This window comes from Ambystoma mexicanum, chromosome 2q (genome assembly GCF_040938575.1).
Source record: "Ambystoma mexicanum isolate Mex_15411 chromosome 2q, UKY_AmexF1_1, whole genome shotgun sequence".
Classification (NCBI taxonomy): Eukaryota; Metazoa; Chordata; class Amphibia; order Caudata; family Ambystomatidae; genus Ambystoma; species Ambystoma mexicanum.
In genome coordinates, this window is record NC_090924.1 from 1,485,218,805 (window position 1) to 1,485,245,357 (window position 26,553).

General features: G+C 47.0%; 1 protein-coding gene across 1 annotated transcript in view; it reads right to left on the reverse strand.

Moving 5' to 3' along the window:
* LOC138568911 (uncharacterized) overlaps positions 1-26,553 on the reverse strand; it is a 273,113-nt gene that overhangs the window by 172,862 nt on the left and 73,698 nt on the right. The window contains exon 4 of the mRNA XM_069646691.1: positions 5,269-5,322. Within this exon, the coding sequence (XP_069502792.1) occupies positions 5,269-5,322 (54 nt within the window). The remainder of the gene's footprint in view (positions 1-5,268; positions 5,323-26,553) is intronic.

A 26,553-nucleotide genomic window follows, 5' to 3' on the forward strand; every position in this document is an offset into this window, starting at 1 on the left:
GTGGCCCAGATGCAGGTTTAGTGCTGAATTCAGTGGGGAGTTAAGCAGGTTTAGCAGGGGAGAGGGAGAGAGAAGGCAGAAGCAAAGAGGAAGGTTTTGAGGTGCTTCCGGAACCGGAGGTGGTTCTCCTCAAGTTTCAGGGAGGCAGGAAGGCTGTTCCAGAGGGAGGCCCCTGCCGCGGAGAGAGATCTACCCCCAGCTCGTTGCTTCGAGAAGCGGCTGACCATGAGGGAGTTGGAGACGGATGAGCGAAGGGCTCGTGAAGGAAGATATTTAGGAAGAGAGAGTTGAAGGTATTTAGGTCCCAGGCCCCAGAAGGCCTTGTGGACAATGCAGAGGGTTTTGAACTTAATCCTCGCAGCCACTGGGAGCCAGTGAAGAGATTTCAGTCCTGGAGAGATACGGTCCCTGGGCTTGAGGCCAAGGACAAGTCTCGCAGTTCTGTTCTGGATGAGTTGCAGAGGGCGGAGAGTGGAGGCAGGCAGATTAAGATAGAGGCTGTTACAGTAATCCAGCCTAGAGAGAACCAGGGCTCGGGAGACAGTGAGCTTCTGGGGGAAGGAGAGGAAGGGAAGAATACCTCTGAGGAGGTGCAGCTGGTAGTGTGACTTCTTAGAGACGTCAGATATATGAGGAGAGAAGGAGAGTGTGGAGTCAAAGATGACCCCGAGGTTTTTAGCCTTGCAGGTAGGGGCAGGAAGGGGGCCAAGGGAGGCCGGCCAGAGAGCTGCAGGGAAGGAGGGAGTGGGTGTGCCGATGAGTAGAATCTCAGTCTTACTGGCGTTGAGGCAGAGGTCATTGGCGGCACACCATTCCTGGATAGCAGACAGACAGTCGGAGATGAGGGAAGGAGAGGAGGAGGCCGAGGGTAGCCTGAAAATGAGCTGGGTATCGTCTGCATAGCACTGGAAGTAGGGGCAGAGAGCGGCGATGCGGTGGGCAGGGAGTGCCAGATACTGGTTGAAAAGCCAGGGAGAGAGGTTGGATCCCTGGGGGACACCACAGGTGGAGAAAAAGATGTCAGAGAGGAAGGAGCCCATTTGGACCTGGGAGGGTCTACCGGAAAGGAAAGAGGTCAGCCATGCCAGAGCCTGACCAGTGATACCCAGGTTATCACGGAGACAGTTGAGCAGGATGGCATAGTGCGAGGTAAGTGCAGAGCAAGTGCTGGGAAGGGGGCTGTAGGGATACAGTGACAGTCCCACAGTGCAGGGAGTGCGAGGTAAGTGCAGAGCAAGTGCTGGGAAGGGGGCTGTAGGGATACAGTGACAGTCCCACAGTGCAGGGTACTCATGTCCCTGCGGCACATCTGACCTATGCACAGTACAAGTGAGATACCCTGCATCAAGTACTAAGGCTGTACCACACGGCATATGTCTGGCAGATTGTACGCTGGAAGTTAGCATCTACACAGGACGCATGAACAGGAAAGTACACATTGGCAAGATTGAAGCAGACCAGTGCAAAGGTGGAACTGGGTTGCAGAGTGGCGGAGGAGGGGCAAGGGAGCATGCCTCCATGGAGTCCCCACATGCAGGCAGAGGAGACATGCACGTCAGTCATGCAATGACATTGTGCCTGGGCTGAGAGGAAGGTCACCCCACGCCACATGCAGAAGGGCCAGTGAGCTGGAACATGGACCGGAGGGGCATACTTGTAACCAGCATGTCAGTAGGGTGCAATAGTGGTGATGCAGACAGTCCCCGTCTGCTCCACATGTCCACCATCCAGCAGAGCAGACATGCATCATGGAAGCATTGCATTACTTACACATCAGAACCATGTACACGTCACATGTAGTGGCAATCATGCACAACACATCCCACAAGTGAAACACACACGTCCTCAACAAACACGCATCAACACTCACTGGACTGGGCATCAAAGTCCAGCATCTCTCCCACTCATTCGACCAATTCAGGTGGTATGAACTCCGCAACGAGTGCCTCATGCGGAGTGAGCTCTTCCTCCTCTGGTGCAGGCCCACCGCCAGTCACCAGAGTCAAGTTGTAAGGCACGCTTAGCCTTAGTGCTGCGTTTGATGTCATTCCAACGCTTTTTGCACTCTTGCGCCGTGCGCACCTCATGGCCGAATGAACTGACATGTTCCGCAACATGCTTCCAGTGGGTGTCACGTTGGGCAGCCGTAGTCTGACTATTGGCACCCACTAGCATGTCACGGCTGTGGCCCTGCACGTAGCCCACGAGGAAGTCCAGTTCCTGCTTGCAGAAAGGCTTCTTCCTCGACGTGCAATAGGTCGTGGCTGTGTGTGGGGTCCCAGCCTGTGCTGCAGGTGCAACCTTCCTCCTCTTGAACTGTAGCGCAGACCCTGGCTGGCTAATGCCGCCCTGACCAGTATGGCCAGTGGGTTCGGTGGATTGAGCCAAGGGAGTGGCAGGTGGAGGGACGACCAAAGGCCTGACTTGTGTCAGTGGCAGCTGGGTGCCCTTTAATGGACCCTGCGCAGCAACATCAGCTGTGGCAGGGTCATTGACCGCAACGGTCCTGGTTGGCAGACTCACAACCGGGGTGTTGTTTGGTGCATCTGCCCCTGTACTTGCCAACACCCGGCTGTTCGGGGCAGCAGATGACATAACTGCCCCAGGGACACGTGTCTTGGTCTGAGCAGCCCTGCCTGCCCCTATGGTTTCCCTCCTGGCCTGTTTGAAATCTACCAAGGGCTCCTCAAGTGCCAACGCAGCCTGCGCTGGCAGACCCTGAGCTGGCAGACCCTGAGCCTGGGTGGCGGTGTCCACAGCTGCACCTGCAGCTACCACTACCCTTGGGCCCGTGGCAGTCGATGGAATGGACTGCCGGGTCACACGGGCACCAGTGCCAGATGCAGAAGCTGCATCTCCCGGAACCACAGGGGGTGGTGGCATGACTGCACCGACACATGGCACAACATTGTGCTCAAGTAGCGCACCCCTGCCTCTTCCCCCTCTATGGCCGCCCTGGACACCCTGGAGTCCCCCTACTCGCTGGTCACCACGGCCACGTCCCCGACCACACCCGCCACGAGGAGTATGCCCAGCTGAGGAGCCCCTCACCTTTGGTGTCCTCCCAACCATGGCACAGATGTAGTAGTGCCGGCACAGATGGAGTAGTGCCAATGGGAGGTGTACACCACAATTGACCTGGGCAATTGGGGTGAAGGGGGTGGGAAGCAAGATGTTAACAGCCCCCCTGCACCTGCAAGGCTGTATGTGACCCCGGTGATGTAGTGATGGGTCACGCAATGCTCAGGCACCCCAAAACTGCAGTAAAACCGTGCACGCAACCCTGCAGCCTACATGCGTGGAATCAACCTCCCGCAGTACGCGGTGGCACCCAGTAACATGAATAACGCGTACGCGTGGGACACGCAGGCTACTATGACCTCAAAAATGGGTGCGATACACAGGGGCACCCGCAGTGGGAAAAATAGCGTGTGCGACTCACCGTCTGACTAGCACGATGCAGAAAAACACGCATAGCCAATACCCCTGCCAAAAGAAGAGATACGTCCTTGATAGCTGTGAACTTGTGATGGCGCGCGAAACAACAGGAAGCTGCAACACACTTCGGTCTCCACGAAAGGCACGTACAGCGAACTGCTGCCCCCGCTCACCTTTAACCCGTGCTGAGGGAAACGCCCACGCTCATCACGTCACTTACGCGCATGGGCCCTTTCCTCGGATTACACGCATTCCCACGCGGACGTGCAGTTTTTCACGCGCGCTGAAACGCCCAGGCACGCCTGCGCGCATCACATCATAGAGGCGCTTGCGCTTGAAGGTCCTTCTGTCCAATGAAATTGCGTATGCGTGCAGACGCGCTTACTCGCTAAGGGCCTTTCCTCGAATTACACGCTGACGTGCAGAATTTTCACGTGCCAAATCACTCTGTATCAAGATATGTTCTCGTAGTGACCTGTGCTTTTAGCAAGTGGGTTGAGGAATTCCCGCTCAAAGATTTCACAGCAACTTCAATGGCCAAATCCATGCTGAAGGAATATTTTCCGAGGTTTGGCTTGCCGTGAGTCATATGGTCTGACAATGGCCCACATTTTATCGCAGCCGTAATACTGCAGATATGTGCAGGCCTACAGATTAATAATCTTTTTCTCTCGGCCAGGTACGCGCAGAGTGCCGGACTTGTGGAACGTCACAACGGAATACTGAAAAAACAAATTCGCAAAAATCTGTGCCCATAGTAAAATCAAATGGCCCGACACTTTACCGCTAGCCTTGCTGTCAATGCGAAAAACGGCAAAGTCAAAAACAGGACTTTATCCCTATGGGATTGTAATGGGGAGACCAGCTAATGTGCGGAATGCACCCAGGCCTAAGAAATTGGGGGAAATAGAGTATTCCTTGTTGATAGATTACTGTGATGAGTTGACTCAAAACTTGCGCTTGATTCATCAGCAGGTCCGAGAGGCCCTTCCTATCAAATATGAGGGGCCAAGTTATGATCGGCAGGCAGGGGACTGGGTCCTCATCAAGAATTTAGAGAGAGGTACCCGTCTTGCACCTCGATGGAAAGGCCCTTTCCAAAATCTCCTGGCAACGCAGACAGCTGTTTGAGTGAGCGACAAATGACACTGGATTCACGCGACCAATGTGAAGAGAATTCCTCTTCCTTTGCCATACGACAAGTGGGATGAAAAAGATGTTGACGACTCCAACTCACTGAATGCATCAGCTCTGAATGATAGCAAAGATACCAAATCTGAATTGAATCTGCTTCCGGAGCCCATGGGGCCTGGGGAGATTGCAACACCACTATTGCAGCCTTCTTTGTTGTCTTCATCATTGACCGATACTGATTCTGCATCCCCTGCAGATGATGACAGCACATTATTTTCAGACCACTCTGTGCATGGTATCACAAGATACAATCTATGTCCACGGAACAGGAAATAACCACATTGTGATGATTCCTACCCCCAGCCCTCTGAGACATCAGGCTGGAGCCAGGCCACGATCCCCTATATGGCCATTAACGGCCTCTCCATACTACCAGAGACCCTCTTGGAGTCAGACCTGGCGCCTGTGGGACCAGGCTCACACATAGCTCTGAGAATCATTTCGAATTGGACTTGTAATGTGTTGTGGGCAAGATGGATGCCCCCACATTACCCAGTTCCTTGAACTGAGTATGCGGTCTAGCCTTTTGGGTGTGGTTCAACCCAGGGATACCTGGGATACCTGGAAGCTATTTAAACCATGCCCAGGCCGAGAAACACGCTTTGCGTTTCTCTGCACCTGCAGTGTGACACTCACCATGCTCGGATCGATCTCCTGAAGGCCTTCGCCTTTCCTCCGCCTCCCGCGCACCTGCAGGAACAAGAACAGAATTAATATTATACTTAACTTGAAGAACATACAGCTTCCATCGATTCAGCACGCCACATCCTAGGGGAGGATAAATGAACGGAAGAAAAAACATTAGTAAGCATTCTTCATATCTTAGCTTACACGAAAACTGTAAGAAGAGTCAAACGCTTACCTGACTTAAACTGCTTGGTCAATTCAAGGAAGAGCGGGCAGCATCCCGCATCACGCTCTCACTCACCGCTAGTGCTCGGCTCCGCTCAGCAGCACCACGCCATCTCTGACCCCCTCCAACATCTAAGGAAGGAGAGACACGTTATAGAAGGGACAAGAGTCAAAAGGACAGTTCATAAGAATCATTCAACCTACCGGTCAAGCTGAAATTACAGCAAGCTCAGTCTGTTGGGCCCATGCCAATGAGGCAACTAGGCAGCATAGAGCCCACATCAGTCGATGCACCCCTGCACCGAAGGGCAGGACAGAGAGCGCTCCATACATGAAAGCAAGATGAGGAGTGGACAAAGTGGAAGGTTTGGTCCCCAAGGAAAGAGGGGATCAATCAAGCAGAGAAAATAGAGTTAAACTCTGGCAATCCTGTGTTTCAAGCCCAGTCTCCAGCTGAACAGATTCCAGGAAGGGTTTGAGGTCATATGAGGTCCAAATAGGCTGAGTGGCATCCCCGTGGATACCAGGTGAGCATTACACACATTTGCACAGCAGTCTTTGCCTTTGGCCCTGCCACTTGGAGGGACGTGGGAAGAGGACTAGGGAATGGAGCAAACGTGTATGAGCTGGGGACAAGGCTCTGGCACACATTTTCCCAGTGCTACTTGTTTGAGGTGAAGGACTGTGGCCCCTGTGGGGATAATCAGGAGGTCACTGTTCCGACACCATAGTGCTTTGGAATCAGTTTTGATCATGACTTAAAATACCACAGTTGAGTCAGCCCCTCATCGTTCCTCTTCTGGATGAAATACCTGCAAGTAAGATTGGCTATGTGGTCAAGTGCCACCGAGGATGAACTGTAAAAGCCTAACAGTGAGGCTTCTTAACGGACGCTGATAAACTTTGTAAAACTATCCCTGTGTTTGGGGCCACCGCTTGCACCAATGAAGACATTGATAATTTTGTTGAAATTGGCCCTGTCCCTAGAGGGCCATGGTCCTTTACAACCAAATGCATACTGATCACAGTCATTTTTTGTAGTGCAATGATCTTGATACCGTGTTTTAGTACCTAGAACACACGTATCCACTTGATACTCTGCTGCCAACTGCTAGTGTTACTACTATGATTCCTGCCATATGTGCTTTCTGATACTCTTCGTCCTCAGGACGTTAAACACAGAGGGGGCTATGATAATAATACTCTTTTTATGATAAAAATGTGACACATGCTACCTCATCATGTGGAAAGAGATTTGGGTTGGTTTATCAATCTTTACCTCATTGCACTGCTTGTTACACCTCGCAAACACGCTATTTTTCAGTAGATGGAATGACAGAATTTCTGGGAATTTTGATGGAACTAATATAAATGAATTTGAAAGACTAGTGCTGACACCTTTAGGTTGTTCTGTATTCACCAATAGAAGTAAGATGAATGTTGTTTAAACTAGGCCTATTGATAGACTCTCCATACCTTATCAATCCATGATCACTTTCAAGATGGCTCCAGTAGGTAATAAGGACGCCATGCCTCCTTCTTACACCATCAACCAGAGTCCATATTCTGCCCCATTTTGCATGCGAAAGAAGGGCTCTCGATGAATGGGTACATTTGATAGATGCATGAACACTGTAATACTGGAACATGAGGGGAAGTCACTGTACATAGGATGTCCCGTTTACTTTGTATGCGGAGATGAAGCATATCCATGGTTACCAAGGGATTTGGGAGGTACATGTTACTTGGGGATACTCCTACCCGGTGTATATCTTGCCACTACTGCTGAAATATCCAAATCTCGTCCCGACGGGACGACAAAGGTGACATGGCCTGGAAGGTTTTCGGTGACATAGCCAAATCATTTGTACCTTTCTGGGGGCAGAAAATAAACTTGCAGAACATTAGGCGACTATCCAGAATTATAGGAAAAACTATTAACAAAACCACTGATATCCTGTACAGTATGACATTAGAACAAAAAGCTATCAGATTGGTGGCACTTCAAAACAGAATGGTGCTTGACATCATCCTGGCTGATCGTGGTGGTGTTTGCAAATTAGTGGGATCTGCATGTTGCGTTTTCATACCCAACTCCTCCCCCACAGTATTCGAAGCAATGAAAAGGTTACATTTCCTGAGTACAGAAATACACGTTCCCGAAGGTAACTGGAATCTTAGCGCCTGGCTCTGGGATTTGTTGCAATCATGGGGTTGGAAGATCTTTGCTTTCTTAGCCATAATACTTGGTATCATATTATTTTGTTCTTGTTGCATACCTAGTCCTAAAGATGCCAGTAATGCTTTTACAATGCAGGACACAGCCATTAAGGAATTCATGTCTATCAATATTTATGATGTCAGTGATTCAGAATGTTCTAATGATGACACATGGTTTGATGAGGATGCTGTATTTGGGTGATGCTCTTGGCTTAAGACCAAAAGGAGGGTTTGTGAAAACATGTTTGCTATAATACCATCTGACAATATGTTGACCTGAAGCACACTCGCATCGCACTGTAGCATTGCGAATAGTTGAATCTGAAAGTGACAACTGAGAAGCCATTCTGCTTTGTCCACCATGTTGCTGTCTCTCTCTTTTCTCTGCTTTCCACAATATTCTGTGTCCTGGGCCTAAACGTGGTAAGGTAGCTGCAATTTGAACTCTGAAATGCTTACAGAGGCAGAATGTGAAGCAACTGTAATATATTGTTTGTCTTGCATAGTAGAATCTTGAAGCTGTGCATGAGCACGACTAATCAGCAAACCAGGTGTCATCCAGTCTCGTTAGTGCTATTGTAGAGGGCAGTAAAATAAGAATTATGTGAGGCTGTATGTGCTCCTCTGCGGAAGCTGGTATTTTCTCTGTTTTAGAACTGTCTGACCTTAGCCCAAGAAAGCAGCAACAAGATAACGTCAGTTAGTAGAATGTCACCTTGCGAGAGAACAAGATATTCTTCGACATGCAGATGTGCCTCATTCCCAGACACTAAATCGTCTTGGAAATGGCGCCAAGGAATGTGCAATGTTTAGGCGAATAAACTATGTATATGATTTGTGAACCCTAGCTTAAGAATTACGTGCAGGGGGCTGGACAATACTTTGATACTGTGAATTGACTTCTATAAATGTTGAAGCTTTTCTGATGCTCGGTCTCTCTCCTCTCACAGTGTCTGCATGCACACATCATGGGGTGTTGAGATCCACTTGGCCAAATGTGTACTTGGAATAAAAACATGTTTTGCCTTTGAACCTTGTGACTGGTGTGTCCTTAGTATATGAGTGTAAGCCTTAATTCCTTATATGGTCTAACAACACACCCTAGGCTCTCCCCACCCTGCTCCCACCACTATCCCATGGTTCCCGTCCATCCTGCTCCCACCACAGTCCCTGGGCTCCCCCCATTCCATTCCCAATACATTCCAAAGGCCAGTGCTGGCTGGTGAATTTTTCTAAGTGGAGGGGCATAACTAATTCCCCCAAAAATGCCATAGCGACCGAGCGCAGTGAGGAAGCCCGAACCAATCAAGTAGGGTGAGGGGGGTTTTCCCCCCATGAATTAAAAAAATAAATAATGCGTTAAAATGAGGCATTGTAGAGCATACTTTAAAAAAAAAATTCGGTAAAAAGCCAAATATTGGTGTTGGGGGGGGGGGGTGTTGCAGGGGGCAGGCATGAATTTTTTACTGGACATCTAGTATAGATGTCCAGTAAAAAAGATACCATCCCTGTCCCCTGGGCCCCACTGCGCCTAACACAATCAACATGATTATGTGTGTATGCAAGGCACAAGGGTCCCCAGGGGGAAAGCATGGTATTTTCGACTGGACATCTATGATAGAAATACAGTAAAAAAAATACCATCCCTGTCCCCTGGACTCCACAGCGCCTCAGAAGTAGAGCTGATTTTGGCAGGCGGGTAGGGGGATTGTGCAACAAAGGCATTTGGGCATTTTAAAAAGGCCTTTGTTGTACAACCCTCATTCCCCCCTCTATCCACCACTTGCCAAAAATCATCTCAACGGACCAAAACAAACTAACATACACACACACACACATACACACATTCATACACACATTCATACAGCAATCACTCTATCATTCACACGAGCATCCATCACCATACACTCACTCATAACACAAGCATACACACATCCATACACATGTTTAAATAAAAATAAAATGAGCATAAACGTACCTTCTGCATTGGCCTGCGTGTGGGTGCTGAAACGCCCTGCTCCAGGCTGCTCTGTCCATATGTGCGAGGAGGTGCAGGAGCTCCCCCTCGCACATACAAACATGCAGTGCCCCAGCCAGCATATCCAATGAGCTATGCAATGCTGGTGAAGCAAAACGTCCCAGGCTTGCATGGCTCAGTGAGCATGTGCTACTGGGGAACTGAACTGTCAGAGGGAAATAGTGTTGCCCCTTTGACAGTTCAACCAGCCCAGGAACACTCCCTCAGCTGGAAAAAGCAGCTGAGGGAGTGCTAATTGTTTCACTGGGCTCCTCCATAACGGGTGAGGGGGCCACTGAGTCGGTGCCCTCTCGCCTTTAGGGCAATGCCTGTACCAAAAATGCAAAATGCTAGTGTGTGCCATTCAAAATGGGCCACCTTTTTGGCCAATGTGGACCAGTTTGATAAGTTACTTCACTATGCAGTTAGTAATTCTGACCATTGTTGCTGAATAAATATTCTTTAAATATCACAATTTACTTACATTTTAACACACAACACCCCCTTTGGGTACTTTTCAAACAGTCTGTGACTAAAAGAATGAATATCCATTTACAACTGCAGGCCACTTTTTCATTGGTGCCTGAGACAGTTTCATGCTTCAGTCCGACCATGTGAGCCACCCCTGCCCATTTCTTCCAGTCATTTCTTTTACATGTCATGCCGACCTCTCAAGGCCCCCCTAGGGATGTGGCTGTGGCACCCTGCGGGGGCACGTCCCACAATTTGAATAACACTGCTCTAAGGTAAACAGCCAAGAGTCAAAGACAACTGTCTTTTGATTTTGCACATAGGTATATCATGTATCCAACAAGAAGCAAAGCACAGGAGCAGTGCTAAACTCTAGACTTTAAACTGTCCAAGGGTGGAAATGACACACACGTTACAGGCAAAGTTCTGTCTTAAATATAAAAAGCACAGGCTGAAGGGAGGCACACAGCGCAGCAGAAGAAATCGTGGAGTGCTGGGAAGGTACATCCATTGCAAGTCCCCGAGCAGAGGCACGAACAGAGACATGAACAGGCCCGATTGACAAGAAGTCGTGGTCAATTCAGACCAGGTGTGCAGAGCGGCACCCACGATCAGACCTGGATGGTAGCAACGGTACCGTTATGAACGGTACCACTGCTACCATCCTCCACATTCCCATTGAGCCCTATGGGGGCTCAAATGGGAATGGGGACATACCAGCTCCGGGTCCCGTGCAAGGGGAATTACCAGGCCTGCCAAGATCGGAATGGCCCAGTAATTCCCCTTTCGCGGGACCCGGAGCCAGACCCGAGTTTGGAGGTAGCCATGCCGGTATAAACATCTTGGCTACCTCCAACCTCGTAATGAGTCCCTATGTGTCTCAAGCTGATACCCTAAAATGATTGCTTGTACTTGTTCTTTAGTAATTGTAAATCATGCTCTTAGCTTATACAATAACGCTCTTCATATGCATGGCAATATGCTATGTCATAGTGTCTGTACCATAGCAGGTGCAGTGAGAGTTAAAGCGTGGAGAGAATAGATGTGATATTAAATATATAAACTTACTACCTTCAAGTGTCCGTTTCATATTTTGAGTAATGCTTTAGAATTATGTCTCTCGGAGTCCAAAAAGAACTTCACAGCATTTTCCTGGCTGTATTTCGTCAGTTGTGGCAAGGGGTGCAAACACTCAGGAGGACTGTGCAGATGCTAAGCCGAACTCCTGGGCCATCTCTCATCATAGATTAAGACTGTTGATTCCATGCCCACTCCACACAGCCCTACTTAGTGTGGAGGGGGGACGGCAAAAATCACGCCCTACGGGGCAATCAAGTCATCTGCCTCTTGATTCTACTACTGATGATAAACAAATGCATGTTTTTTTTATGAAACTTAGCCTAATTTACTGTAGGCATTTGGGAATGTTTGTTTGATGGTGCATACGGCCACACCGTTTCCTGTGGCATCTATCTTTTGATAATCAACACAATGGGGATTTATATCTCCTCAAATTAAAACCGAGATTTCACCATTGCGTTGGTACCAATCTGCTATTACATCTCCAAGAGGGTCGTTAATGCTCTTGGTAAGAGGCCCCAGTGCGGGTCATGGATGTTAATCACCATCATCTTATTCCCCCCTTTGATGGCAGGGCATTCATCTCAACTGCTAGAATATTAGATTTATTTGCCCCAAAATCAATTTGTTGCACAATTAACTTATTTGTAATACCCATCTGCATCCCTCCCACTGGTCTCTCAACCAGACCCCTTATTACCATTGCTTGAAAAGATTGTTTAACCATAAAAAATGACCGGTTGGGTCATCCAAACCTCTTGGATCATGAATACATCATACTCAAACAGTAAGCTGTAGCTCCAAGTAGCACTGATAAAATGACGGAAGCCACGGGTATTCCAGGTCATGATCCTTAGAGATCATGGCCTTCTTTGGGGATTAACTGGCAAAAAGCTGGTGAACCAGTCCTCCTCTTGCCCATTTGGGTATTTATCCACTCCATCCTGCTCGTGCGTATGCCTATGGCCATCTGTAGTGGCTGTAATCCTCATCGCCCATCCAGACATGACGCCATCTTTTTAGCACACTTCCGGGGCCATTACAAGACAGTGGGCCTCATTACAGGTCGGACGGTCCGGAAATAACAGTGGCGGTAAACCCGGTGCAGTGGATGCTGTTGGATTTCACTCTGCAGCCGCGTCTGCACTGTGGCAGGTATAGTCTCCACGCGGTTTCACCTGCGACCCAGTCCGCCGTCCCTCTGGATTGTAGCACTCTGCTCAGCACTCTGCTCAGCACTCTCCGCACGCAAATGCGCAATGTGGCATCTGGGTACCAAATACATCACTGAGCACTGCAACCCACATCAGTCAATAGGGAAGACTCTGCAGCTAAAACGACTGAAAGACTGCTTAGCACTCTACTGAACACTCCGCAATTATTAATATTAATAATTAGCTGAATATGGGGAAGGAAAGGATCCCAATTCAGGAGCAGGTTGGGTCTGCAAATAATCGGTTGCCCATCCCCCTTCACTTTAGCTCCTTCTTTCAGTACCTCCTGTTCTTAGAACTACCACCTCCTCCTCTGAAATTACCACCTTCTCCTCTTTATCTCACTTCCTCTGTTACTACCACTTCCTTCATGTTCATCTATTACTCACCCTTCCACTGAAATTATTACCATCTCCTTCTCTTGCCACCTCCTCTGTAACTACAACCACCTCCATGCTCATCTCCTTTTCTTTACCCTACCTCCTCTGTAACTACCACCTCCTACGTGCCCATCTCCTTCTCTTTACCCTATTTCCTCTGTAAGTATCACCTCTTCCATGCTCATCTCCTTGTAACCCTACCTCCTCTCTGTAACTGCCACCTCCTCCAGGCTCTGCTTCTTTTCTTTACTGTACCGCTTCTGTGACTGCCACCTCCTCCAGGCTCAGCTTCTTTTTTTTACCATAGCTCCTCTGTAACTACGACCCCATCCATAGTCATCTCCTACTCTTTACTGTACCCCCTCAGTGACTGCCACCCCCTCCATGGTTATCTCCATCTCTCTACACTACCCCCTCTGTGGCTACCACCTCCTCCAGGCTCAGCTTCTTTTCTTTACCGTACCTCCTCTGTTACTACCACCTATGCACCTTCTCCATGCACATCTCCTTCTCTTTACTGTACCTCCTCTGTTACTACCACCTCCTCCATGCTCATCTATTGTTTACCCTACCTCCTCTTTAACTACCACCTCCTCCACGCTCATTTCCTTCTCTTTACACTGTGTAAACACTGGAGCAGGGTATCTGTACTCCTGCCCTTTGCTTGGGACTGAGGCAAAGATCACCACAGCCAAGGCTCTCCATATGATAGCTTAGATGAGCTTGAGCTCTCAGGAGGTGATGCAGGCTGGTTCTTAAGTACTGTGAGCCCAGACCCCCACACAGGAATGTCCACACACTATGTTAGGTGATAACACAGCTTCTTTATATAAAATAAGGTTCGGATATACGTACACACATAAATTATAATACACTTTGTACTCGGGCAGTTCTAGTCTAATAATGGCAAAAACATATATTCTCTGTGTACCATACAATCCTTAGATTAATTAATAATGCACTATCAGTTCTTAAAAAGCAGAGCAATCATAAGCAAGGTGTAACCTCATAGATCAAGGAAGAAAGGCAAGTTAGTTTCAGAACATGGGCTGTGTACTTTCCTGAGACCTAAATAGTGATACTGTGCGAGGATTCCCTCACCTGGCAACCTATGTAAAAGTATATTTTGCATGAATACCGCCTAACCACATTTGCATCACACTGTAAATCGCATTGGAATGAACCTGAAACAGGCTGACTACGCCACCATTTTGAGTTGTCCGCCATTTTGATCACCTCTTGCTTTCTGTCCCATGTTTATAATTGTGTTTTTGGCTCCAGTAGAGCAAAATTAACTTTGTACTCTTTCCATGATGTCAACGTAGATGACAATGTTGAAGCTGCTAAAGTGGATTGTTTGTCCTACACTGAGAAACCTTGGAGTTAAACAAAAGCCATACTAATCAGTAATTTAGATACCATCTGTTCCAATAGTGCCTTCCACGTTCAAACAGCAAAGCAGAATGATGAATAGTTGAATGTGCTCTTCTTGCAGAAATCTTTGTTTTCGGTCTTGAAACTAACCTGACTTTAAACTCAAGAACAAATGATAAACAAAGATAAGCGAGCAAAACAAGGAATGTTACCTTTGTGTCTTATGTTTGGAAAACATGTGAAATATTTAAGGGAAAACAACAAACTATGTAAAGATGTTTAAACATGAATTAGTTATGATATGATATGATAGTTTATTTATATAGCGCCTATACACAATGTGTTTCAAAGCGCTTCAAGGCAAGGGAAGGGAACAAGAGAAAATACAATGATATTCTTACAGGCCATGAACAGTAAGGATGTGAAATTAACTATCGTACTCGGCCTGACGACATTTCAGATAGTGCAAGAGCTAAGACATAGATAAGGAAGGGAGGGGGAGAGTGGGAAGGAAATGGAAACAGACAGGCGACTACCGTATTAGGCCTGACGACATTTCAGATAGTGCTGGAAGGGGGTGGGGGTGACAGTAAGGGGAGGTGGGAGGAGACAGACAAGGTTGCTATCATACTAGATCCAGGGACAATTCTGATAGAATAAGTGCATAGAAGAAAGTATGGGGAGGAGGGGAGGAGATAGGAGAAGGGAGAGGAGGGCAGAACAGAGAGTAAGCAGTCAAGCAGTATGTGCAAAGGCTATGAACCCTAGGTAAATGTATTACACAAAGAGGGGCTGGACGATGTGTCCAGGATTGTGGAAAATCTGTATAAATACTTGTGTTTTTTAAATGTCCATGACTCTCTCATCTCACGGTGTCTGCTTGCACACATTGCGGACCTTGTGACCGGCGTATTTCTATTATGTGGTATTAAGTCTCGATATTCTTTAATCTTTCAGATGGTGCCCAAATAGGGACCCTCAAGATCAATGCCACATCGCTAGATGAAGACGAGGCTACCGGACTGGGATCAGAGAGTGACAGGGTGGCCTGCAAAGTGAGACGCGATTCCTCTGCAGTACTGCATGCCCGATCCCTGGACCGTGAGCAGCGTTTAGTAGGGCATCACGACGAGGGTCCTGTATTGAGGCCTGTTTTGCGAAAATGCCAGCCATGACGATTTGATGTCCGATTGGACCCTTTGATTGATTTGAAATCAGGTGAGTCGTACCCAGATTCCTAAAAGTCCTGACATTTGTTGCAAGTGTTGTTTCTGCAGAAACAAACGTAGACAGGTAAGATCGCGATTTAACTATGCCTGGGAAATTGTCATCCTGTTACAGGGTATTATTCCGCAAAGAAAGACAATCTTTGAAACAAGGCCAACCGGCGCTACCCGATTAGTCGCCGGCTTATTTAATGTATTGTTAGTATGACCTAGGAACTATCGTATTTAATGAAATTTGGCACAGACAGACCAGGCATGTTTCCAAACTTCAATGGCCAGTTTGTGGTAGTTTTGATATTGCCTGCCTAGAGCATTTAGAATCTGTATTCTTGAGAAAAAAGGCCAGGCCTGCAGCATTTGATGCAGTTAAGTATTTGAGAAAGGAAGCTATGCAGCAACTCAAAAATAGAGAAAAGCATGCACGTAGACACATGACGAATGCTGAGAAAGCATTGTTGCATGATCAACAGAAACAATCAGAATCTATTAGAGGTATGGACTAGGGCTTTCCAACTAGATGTGCAAAAGATATATCCCTCTCAGGATTTTCATACATCAGACGAGTTAATTAATAAATTATTGAATGAATGTATAACTGTTTCAACTGCACCACCTCCTTATGTGCCTCCCCGTTGTTGTTTCTCCTCTTCCCATTGTTGTACCTCTTCTTCCCATTGTTGTTCCTCCTCCTGCACCTCCACCCGTGCCAACAGTTGCTGTCCCCATAATTTCGATTGCACCGCCTGCGGTATTACCTCCGATACCTATTGAACAATAATTATATGAACTCTCTTTGTCAGGTGGTTCTGCTCCACTTGTAGTGGTTGAAGGGGCGGGAGCTGATCCAAGAATAATGACTCATGGCACAGTATCTAAAGACAGAAAGAGAGAACTGTATACGTGGGCTAAAAAGTAAATAGAAGAAGGTGATGAATCGGCTGTTTGAGTTGTGATTTCTGATGAAGGGGGTATTCCTGAACAGAATATTTTGATAGAACAGATGGGGACGTATTTAGTTGATATATGGAGTGATTTGATGGACATGAAGGTCCCATAGGGGTTGAGGGATTTGAATGTCCTTGCCCACTCAAGGGACACTGCGGCAAAAGTATATGAGCATGTAGAGATGATATTTGAGTTTAAAAGGGAGCTAGATCGGTTACAGAAAGATGAGATGAATGATAATGGATGGCAAGCTTCATATGTGCAGAAGCAATTTCTTCCTCCATTGAAACCAATGAGTGAAGAAATGCACATTTGCACAAGAGACGCTCTTAGATGGATTTCAGATGTTTCAATTTCTCCCATTGAAGTGCATGACACGTTTAGTCAGTATACTCCGGCAATGCATAGGAAAGTGTTACAGGTGATGGTAGAGTATCTACAAGATGAATTTATGAAAAGAATGTTGTCCTGCAGATTTGATAAATTGAATCTGTCTTGCATTCGTCAGTTTTCAGGCTGGGTGATATAGATTTGTTGTTTCCCATGATCCTTCCTGCTGATTTATGGAAGCAGATTAGAACTGTAGATGATCAGGCAGGGATGGGTGATACATCGGAGGCCTTAGTACGAACAGATTGGGAAAGGAACGCCAGTGAAAAACCGCCACAGTTGATATTGATGTTGCCAGATGGAATAGTGAATAAATTATAAACTCTGGTTCCTGAAAAAAGAATTATATGGGATAAGCTTACGGCTTGCATGTAAGGGAGGTCAGAAGGTGCGACAGAGTATTTTAAGAGATTTGAGCAAGAATTCTCGGATTTTAGTGGTCAAGATTTAAGTACAGAGCCAGGATAAGAGGCTATTTGTTGATACTTTTGTGCGTGGATTATTGCCTGAAATCCAATCACAGATCATGACTTCTGAGAGTGCGAGGCAAGCGAAATCACAAGCTGAGGTGTTACACATGGCTCAGTATTATGAAAATAGGGTTAATACAGAGAAGGCGAAGGTGGAAAAGAAGAAAGGAGACCTGAAGACTAGAGTGTGATTGCAGCAGATAGCTAGAGGAGCCAGAGGTGGGAATACACAGTTCAGAGGCCAGTTTACGCTACAGGGTTGCACACAACTGGGTCCCGTACACATAAACCAGTGTGCATATTGTAGACAGGAGGGACAGCAGACATCAAATAGTATGTATGGTGCAATGGGTAGATGATCCAGAGGCCATCCTGGTATAGGCGGTCCTGGTAGAAATCAGTTTGCACAGAACCAACAGACAGCATCACAAGATAATCAGCAACAGAGTGTTAGTAGTGGGAATATTTGTGATTATCCATCGAATGTCTACTTTTCTGAGGATTTTGCATCGCACAACATACTGTTATGTTAGGACAGCCCAAAGCAGGGTCTGGAACTGATACATTTTCCCGTCGTTCAGAAAGGGCCCTACGTTGAAATGAAGGTGGGGAACAGGGAGCATCTCCTCTTGATAGATACAGGAGCACAGAAGTGTTCTATTGATCATTCACGGGTTCCAGATATTCCACTGTCAGGGCAGATCAACATTTCTGTAGGGTTCTCTGGTACGCTAGTAGTTAGTCTGGTCTCTCGGCCGGTACCAATTTCACTGGGACCATTTACTGATTCTTGTCCATTTCTATTGATGACAAATTGTGGCGAAAATCTGTTGGGATTGAATTTATTAAAGAAATTGAATGCTGTGATTTACTGTTCTCCAGATGGAGTGTACTTAACGATTACGCCCCTACAAAATTCCGTTCCACAATTTTTGCTTATGCTTTTACCAACTGAATTGAATAAGGTTCTGACATGTTTATGGGCAGTTAATAATAATGATGTTGGAATTTTACAGGTTGAGCCAGTACAAATTGTGTTGAAACCAGGTGTTAAATTGCAGCGTATTCCGCAGTATAACATTTCGGTCGAAGGTGAATAGGCTTTGAAAAGTATTATTTCTGATTTCGTACACCGAGGTGTAATTGAAGAAATTGCAGAGAGTGTGTGTAATAGTCCGATTTTACCAGTCCATAACAAAGGGGATTATTATTGATTTGCACGCAATTAATAAGGTGGTTGCTCCACAGTTTCCGATTGTACCCGATGTCACCACAATTCTGACTACGATTCCAGCCACGGCTACACATTTTAGTGTTGTGGATTTGAAAAACACTTTTAGTATTCCTGTGCATGTTGATAGCAGATATTTGTTCCGTTCACATTCACTCACGTGCCGCATGGGTACACTGAGAGTCCAAGTATCTATATTAGAGCGTTGAAAGAGCAGCTTGATACGCTTGAGTTGCCTTCCACTTGCACGTTGTTGCAATATGTTGATGATCTACTTCTAGCTGCTGATTCACTTGCGCTTCCTACACAACTAGCAGTAATGAAGTGCGCCGGACACCAGAAAGTGACTGACAATGTACAAATAGGAAAAGCTTTTGCTGACAGAATAGCCAAATAGACTGCTCTTGATTTGCACTAAAAAATCTACATGCTCGAATCAGCAAGATGGGTTACTGATACTTGTATGATGGACAAAGGGGTTAGCAGTGTAAAAGAAATTCAGGCTGAAGCTACTCCAGAGGAAATCAAACAGTGGGCTGAGGGTCCAGCGGGTCTAGATGATGAGGGTTGTTGGGTGTATAATGAGAAGCAAATATGGAAGCTACCCAATGCCTATGTCACTGCTATGGTCACCATGGCTCATGGTCCAACACACATGCACTAAAAATATTTGTCAACAATTATATCCCATCTGGTATAACACTAATATCCAGAAAACTGATGAACATTTGGTCCAGAGTTGCATGATATATTTGCAACATAACATTGGGAAGGGAACACCGACACCGAAGGGCAGTTTTGGTCCCCCCTCCATGCCTTTTGAGGTGATCCATTTTGATTTCATTGCGATGGAACATTGCCAAAAGCTATAAATATGTCTTAGTTGTGATCTGTGCCTTTAGCAAATGGGTTGAGGCTTTCTGAAATGGGCAGACGCTTTTTCAATAGCCTTACTATAGATGCGGATGACCTCACAGTCAAAGACAGGGCTCTCCCCCTATGAGATTGTCATGGGGAGACCAGCCAATGTATGGAATGCACCGAGGCCCAAACAGTTGAAAGATATTGAGAATCGCTTTTGTCTGATTATTGTGACCAGTTGACTCAAAACTTGTGTTTGATTCACCAACAGGTACGAGCAGCGCTCCCTGTAAAATATGAGGGTCCAGGTCACCGACTGCGACCTGGTCAGTGGGTCTCGGTGAAACATTTCAAGAGGGGCACCTGCCTTGCACCTTGTTGGAAGGGACCCCATCAGATCCTTTTGGCTACGCAAACTGCAGAATGAGTGACCGGAATGAAAGACTGGATCCACACAACACATGTGAAGATGATTCCTTTTCCTCTGCCCTATTATGATGGGGAGGAGAAGGGAACTGATGATCCTGATGCTCATAACAAGCCTGCTTTGAGTGACACAGAGGGCACCACGAAAATTCTTCCCGAGCCCGTGAGGCCTGGGGAGATTGTTGCTTCTTCTTCGAAAGTCCTTCCTGAGCCCGTGGGGCCTGGGGAGATTGCTTCTTCTTCTTCAACTTCTTCTTCACCGTTGATCGATCTTGTTTCTGCTTCTTCATCTTCTTCAGGAAACGACAACGCTTTGTTCCCTGATCATTCGGTACCTGGAGTTTTAAGGTACAATCTGCGACCACGGAACAGGATTTAGATTTAGCGCCTGTTGACATTACATTAATGTAAAAAGAATAGGAAAGTGCAGCTAGGATTCTGCACCCACAAAAAACCCACAAGGAACCAACATTGAGCCAGTACCTCGTCATTCCTCTGCTGCATACGATAAGAGGTAGGGACCGTCAAAGTTACCTTCAATCAAAATAGGCCACATGGTCAAGTGCCACCCACGGATGAACTAAAAGAGCCTAACAGTGAGGCTCCTTAACAGACACTGAGAAACTATGCCTGTGTTTGGGGCCACTCGTACTAATAGGATACTGATCGTTTTGCTGATAATGAGTCTGCCCATCGAGGGCCATGGTGCCCTAGGACCAAATGGATACTGTTCAAAATAACAGCTTGTATTGTAATTACATTGGCACTCGTATTTTGGTATCTGGGGAGTACACATCCACTTGATATTTTATTGCCAACTGCAAGTGTCTCCACCTTATGTGCATTCGCACACTCTTCGTCCTCAAGACTTCCAACACAGAGGAGGTTATGGTGATCCTTGGCATTGTAGTGTTTTTCTGTTTCTATGATGTCAACGTAGATAAGAATGTTGAAGCTGCTAACATGGATTGTTTATCCTACACTGAGAAACGTTGGAGTTAAACAAAAGTCGTACTAATCAGTAATTTAGATACCATCTGTTCTAATAGTGCCTTCCCCATTCAAACAGCTAAGAAGAATACTGAATAGCTGAACATACTCTTCTGCAGAAATCTTTGTTTTCTTTCCTTGAAACTAAGCTAACATTAAACTGAAGAACAAATTATAGACAAATATAAGCAAGCAAAATAAGGAATGTTACCTTTGTGCCTTATGTTTGGAAAACATGTGAAATATTTAAGGCAAAACAATAAACTATGTAAAGATGTTTAAACATTAATTAGTTGTGTGGAAAGGCTATGAAACCTAGGTAAATGTATTACACGAAGAGGGGCTGGACAGTGTGTCCTCGATTGTGGAAAATCTGTATAAATACTTGTGTTTATGAAATGTCCAGCACTCTCATCTTACGGTGTCTGCTTGCACGCATTATGGGGTGTTGAGAGCCAGATAGCTGCCTGTTAATAAATGTACATTATACTTTGACCTTGTGACCCGTGTATTTCTATTATTTGGTATTAAGCCTCGATATTCTTTAATCTTTCACCTGTAAGGGAAATGTTAGGGTGTATCTAATCTTCTCTATTACAGCCCAGTCCATACATATTTAATAATGTTCTGCTTTACTTGTATAATTTCCTCCCCCAAACCCCAGAGTACCTGAGAGGCCACAGGAGAACAGGATCCACAACAAAATCTGGGACCCCTGGATGTGTCCTGAGGCTGGAAGACGCACGTCACAGTACCTTTGGCGCCTTGCAAGCGAAGTGGTGGAGTTTCTTGGCTTTACTCGACGGGACTCCCTTTGTAAGAAGGAGTCACTGGGATATCCAGGCCAAGAGAAAAGGAGGAACCAGACTGTGTCAGAAAGGCGTAACCTTCGGTCTTTGTGGTGCTCTCCGTTGGCGGTTCGTTACTCCGGCTGTGGGTGTCCCAGGAAGGTGAAACTTGCTGTGGTCTTAAAAAAAAAGGCCTGGCTGAAGAGGATAAGACCGTTAGGGACATTGGACGCCTTTCGGTGGCGATGTGTGCAGTGGCAGAAGTAGGTGTCGGGTTTCAGGATTTTACGGTTTACCGACTTTTGTTTCTTTGGTGCTACAGCCACAGCACGGACCTCTGGATGGCTTCTGGTGACCACGACTTGCATACTGGACTGGACTACAGACCCTCAAAAGTCTTCAGATGTTGTGGTGGAAAGTCACAGGCAGACCTTGCTCTGCATACAGCGAACTAGCATCTCTTCCGGCGGGAAAAAGTGGTCAGCTGTCATGGTAAGGATGCCCCTTGAAGGTTTCTCACGAGATTTGGAACTTTCAGAGTTCCGGGGTGTCAAGCAGCACTATGCCAGTGTACCCTCTCTTCTGAGGGGTAGGCAGCAGTCTGGCTTTCAGCTGTCAAGAACACTCCTCTGGACCCTGGGCGACACAACTGGACTTCTTTGGATCAAGATGTCCACACACTCCTCTTCTGGACTCACGAAGACCCGTTCTCCAGAGAGTAGGCACTCAGGACTGGCTTCCAGAGTACTTTTGATGAAGAGTAGCAGGTGCATGATGGTCCCTTGTAGCTTGGGAAGAGGTCACCTGTCCAGGTCCTCTCTTGATTCAGTCCTTAGGTCAGCTCTGCAATCTTCAGATTCCTTGAAGAAATGCAGCAACAGACTCCTTCCTCCGACTGGACCCAGGATTCAAGATTCAGGTTTCAACTTACAGCTTCAGACAGCTTTGGTTTCAACTTGGAGCTTCATACCAAATTGGTGAGTGAGAGGTCCCGACTTATACACATGTGTTCCCTATTCACTCAGGCTGAGCCAGGGCCAGTCAGCAAATCATTCACAAGTGCATTCATGCAGGCAGGCAACCAATCAGGCTAACAGGCATTCGGGCCATTCACCCAAGCCAGACACCTATAACACAGAATGTGGATTGGAGAAAGCACCCAGTCTTTCAGAACACAACACTGCATTCACTCCAGTTTCAGTCAGGTCTGGCTCAGGCATTGTGTCACACGAACCAAAACCAGCCAGCTGCAACACAGAATGTGAGTTGATCTCAAACCCAATTCATACAGGTCCAACCCCAGGGGTGTACCCTCAACACAGCCCCTGGAAAGGCTCTAGTCAATCCGACAGGAAGCAGCCCCAGAACCATATATGGTCCTTCCACCCAACAACCAATCAGGGAGGAAGGGACAAAGTCAGGGCTTCCCAGGACGTTGGGAAACAAGGTATAACAGCAACACAAACCAAGAGGCTACAGTGGTTATCTTGCCTTTGTCCAGGAATCCATTTATTCCTATGGCAGGGCCTGTGTGTCCCAGAAATGGAGGACACTCAGAGCAACTGGAACATCAGCATATAGCTGCCACCAGCCCATACAATGTTCTGTGGGCAAACAGGTGCCTAAATAACACACACAAGCGGTACAAGGTTACACTCGCACCCATGGGTGCCATATGAGTATCCCATGGGTGTTGTTCACTAAAAGGCAAAAATGAAGAGCTGCACTGCCAGAGGTTCAGGCTGGACCTCAGTGGCAGAAAACATACAGAATACACATGCAGAGAAGTGGTAGGACAAGGGCTAAGAGGCCCTGTCCCTCCAAAAGGCATTTCCAGAATCACACCCTTTCTCCTCTGTTACTACCACCTCCCCCATGTGCATCTCATTTTCTTTACCCACCCTCTGTTACTACCACCTCCCCCATGTGCATCTCATTCTCTTTACCCACCCTCCTGTTACTACCACCTCCCACATGTGCATCTCATTCTCTTTGCCCACCCTCTGTTACTACCTGTCATGATCCATCGATCACGCCCCTTCTGGTCTTCCTGGTCCCTGGCATGTCAGGGGTTACTCGCTGTAGTACACCCAACATGGGCATATACACAGAACGCGGTCTATCGACCTTTACGTCCTATACAGCACGTTCTATAAATTAGCCACTCCCCTGCAGTTCCACGCGTCTCAACGCTACTGATAGCTGTGGCTTGACGTGTGCCGTAGTTCGTTCTCTTGGAACTGTGTTGCTCTCTGATTCCCGGACTTTCCTCCTACTCTTATTCCTTCTACTTCCTTGATCCTGTTCTTTCCGCGTTCCGCACAGACCGCCGCTGTGTGCTGCCATCTTCCAAGTTTCCTGGAGTTTCCTTTGATCCCGAACGAAGTAGCTGAATGAATCCTGGAATCCGAAGACGGCCGAGCGGGCTTGTACAAGACCCGAACTGCACGGAAGAAGACCCCGGCTAAGGATTCCGCAAAGCAAAGGAAACAGGTGAGAAAAGGGGAAACCTGTGACAGATTGAGACGCCACCTGACCGATCTCGATACAGACATGGAAGTGGCTGTCCAGGACCTTATGCGTGGCATGCAAGAGCTGACGACCGAAGTGCAAAACTTAAAGGCTGAAAACGCTGCGTTAAATCTAGGCGGTGTCGTTGACAAGTTCGACGGTTCAGCAAAGAGCCTTCGTGGATTCCTAGATTCCTGTTTGGTCCACTTTACATTTAAGCCTTATTATTTTTACACGCCCAGGGCTAAAGTGGGCTTTATTATCTCGCATCTTTCCGGGAATGCCCTGACCTGGGCCATCCCATTGGTTAACTCTGGGGATGCTCTCCTGGATGACTACGACGGCTTCATAGAGGCCCTTAAGACCATGTTCGACCGCCCGAACAGCTTTACAGTGCCCAGGAACGTCTACTCGACTTCCAGCAGGGTACCCAGGATATGCTCTCATATGTCACACGTTTCAAACAGCTGGCTAAGGAAGCAGAATGGTCTTCTGAAGCTTGTTTTACCTTATTTCGAAGAGGGCTAAATGAAGATATCAAGGACGAACTAGCCAGAGTGGCATGCCCGAGTTCCTATCAAGCCCTAATGGATCTCGCTCTACAGATTGACTTTCGCATTCAGGAAAGAAGGGCGGAGAAAAAGAAAACCAAGTTACCACTCCAGAAGAACTCCATTGGGATACCTTCGAGCTCCGAAGGCATTTCTACTCCAAGCAACGAGCCTGAACCTATACAATTAGGAGCCTTACGTGGACCCATTACCCCCCAAGAAAGGATGCAAAGGATCCATACCGGATTATGTATGTATTGTGCATCCGACAAACATTTAGTAAGAGAGTGCCTAATTGCCCCTCCATGGCGCTCGGGAAACACCAGCTCCCGATCCTAAATGGAGCACAGGTTCGGGAGAGAGATGTCTGCTCCACCTCTATTCCATCCTTGAACTCTCCTGGACAGAATTCTTTGGTAATCTTCCAGGCCTTCTTGTCAACATCCAAGAAAGAAATATATCCCATCCTGGCACTGGTCGATTGTGGGGATATGGGGGTATTCATAGATCATGAATGGGTCCTAAAACACCATATCCCTTACGAATCCCGGACTATCATGCAACCTGTAGAAGCAATTGATGGAAGACCCCTTTCTTCTGGACCCATAACCCTTCAGACCAAGGAGATCGAGATTGCTATAAACCAACATCGAGAAAAATAAACTTTAACATCATCAAGTCGGCCCATTACCCCATGGTTTTGTAAATGCCCTGGCTTCAAAGACACAACCCGTACATCAATTGGGCAGCGAGATCCTTGTTCCTGGGTTCTGAGTTTTGTATGTCCCACTGCCTACATCCAGACCTTGATCCTACACCATCGGAAGGACTCCCTACAACTCATCAAGGTACAATCTCAGTCTCAAACATCATCCGGGTTCCGGAGACTTACCAAGAATATTCTGATGTTTTCTCCTCTGCCATTGTTTAGGCTTTACCTCCCCACAGACCTGAAGATTGTGCTATTGAAACAGAACCTTCCGCGGTAATTACCTATGGTAGGATATTTATCGTATCAGAACCTGAAAAGAAAGCCCTTCGAGAGTACCTGGACACAAATCTTGCAAATGGCACCATACGACCATCTAAATCTCCATCAGGGGCCTCCCTGTTCTTCGTTCCTAAGAAAGACACCAAAGAACTCAGACCGTGCCTGGATTATCGAGGTCTAAATCAGTGTACCCTTAAGGACCGCTATCCATTGCCCTTGATCTCAGATATCCTGGAGGCAGTAAAAGGCGCAGTTGTTTTCACCAAGTTGGATCTCAGAGGCACCTATCATTTGATCCGTATCAGGGCAGGAGACGAGTGGAAAACAGCCTTTAGAACACCCTTTGGGCATTTTGAATACTTTGGGCCTCATTACACGGTAGGCGGTAAACCATGGTGCTATTAGCGCCATGGTTCATGCCGGTAATTTACCGGTACCGCCTTGGAGGAAAGGGGAATTACCGCCCTATTCCAAGGTTGGCGGGGCGGTAATTCCCCCTTCCCCCATTGCCCTTCCCCATTCCCATTTTTGACCCATAGGGCATAATGGGAATGGGGAAGGCGCTAATTACGGTACCACAAATTGCGGTACCGTAATTAGCACCCTGGTCCCTTTGCGGGTTGGATTTTTAACGCTTGCAAAAAGCAGGCGTTAAAATCCCCAACCCGCAAAGGGACCTCATAGTAAGGCGATAAGGATTTACCGGTACCGGTAAAATACCGGTACCGGTAAACCCTTACCACCTACTGTGTAATGAGGCACTTAGTCATGCCCTTTGGACTTGCTAATGCCCCAGCGGTTTTCCAACGCTTCATGGATCGGGTGTTCTCGGACATGCTGTTCCTTTTTGTGATCGTCTGCCAGGACGATATTCTAATATTCTCGAAGGACCCTCTCAAGCATGAAGAACATGTTAAGGCAGTATTACAACGC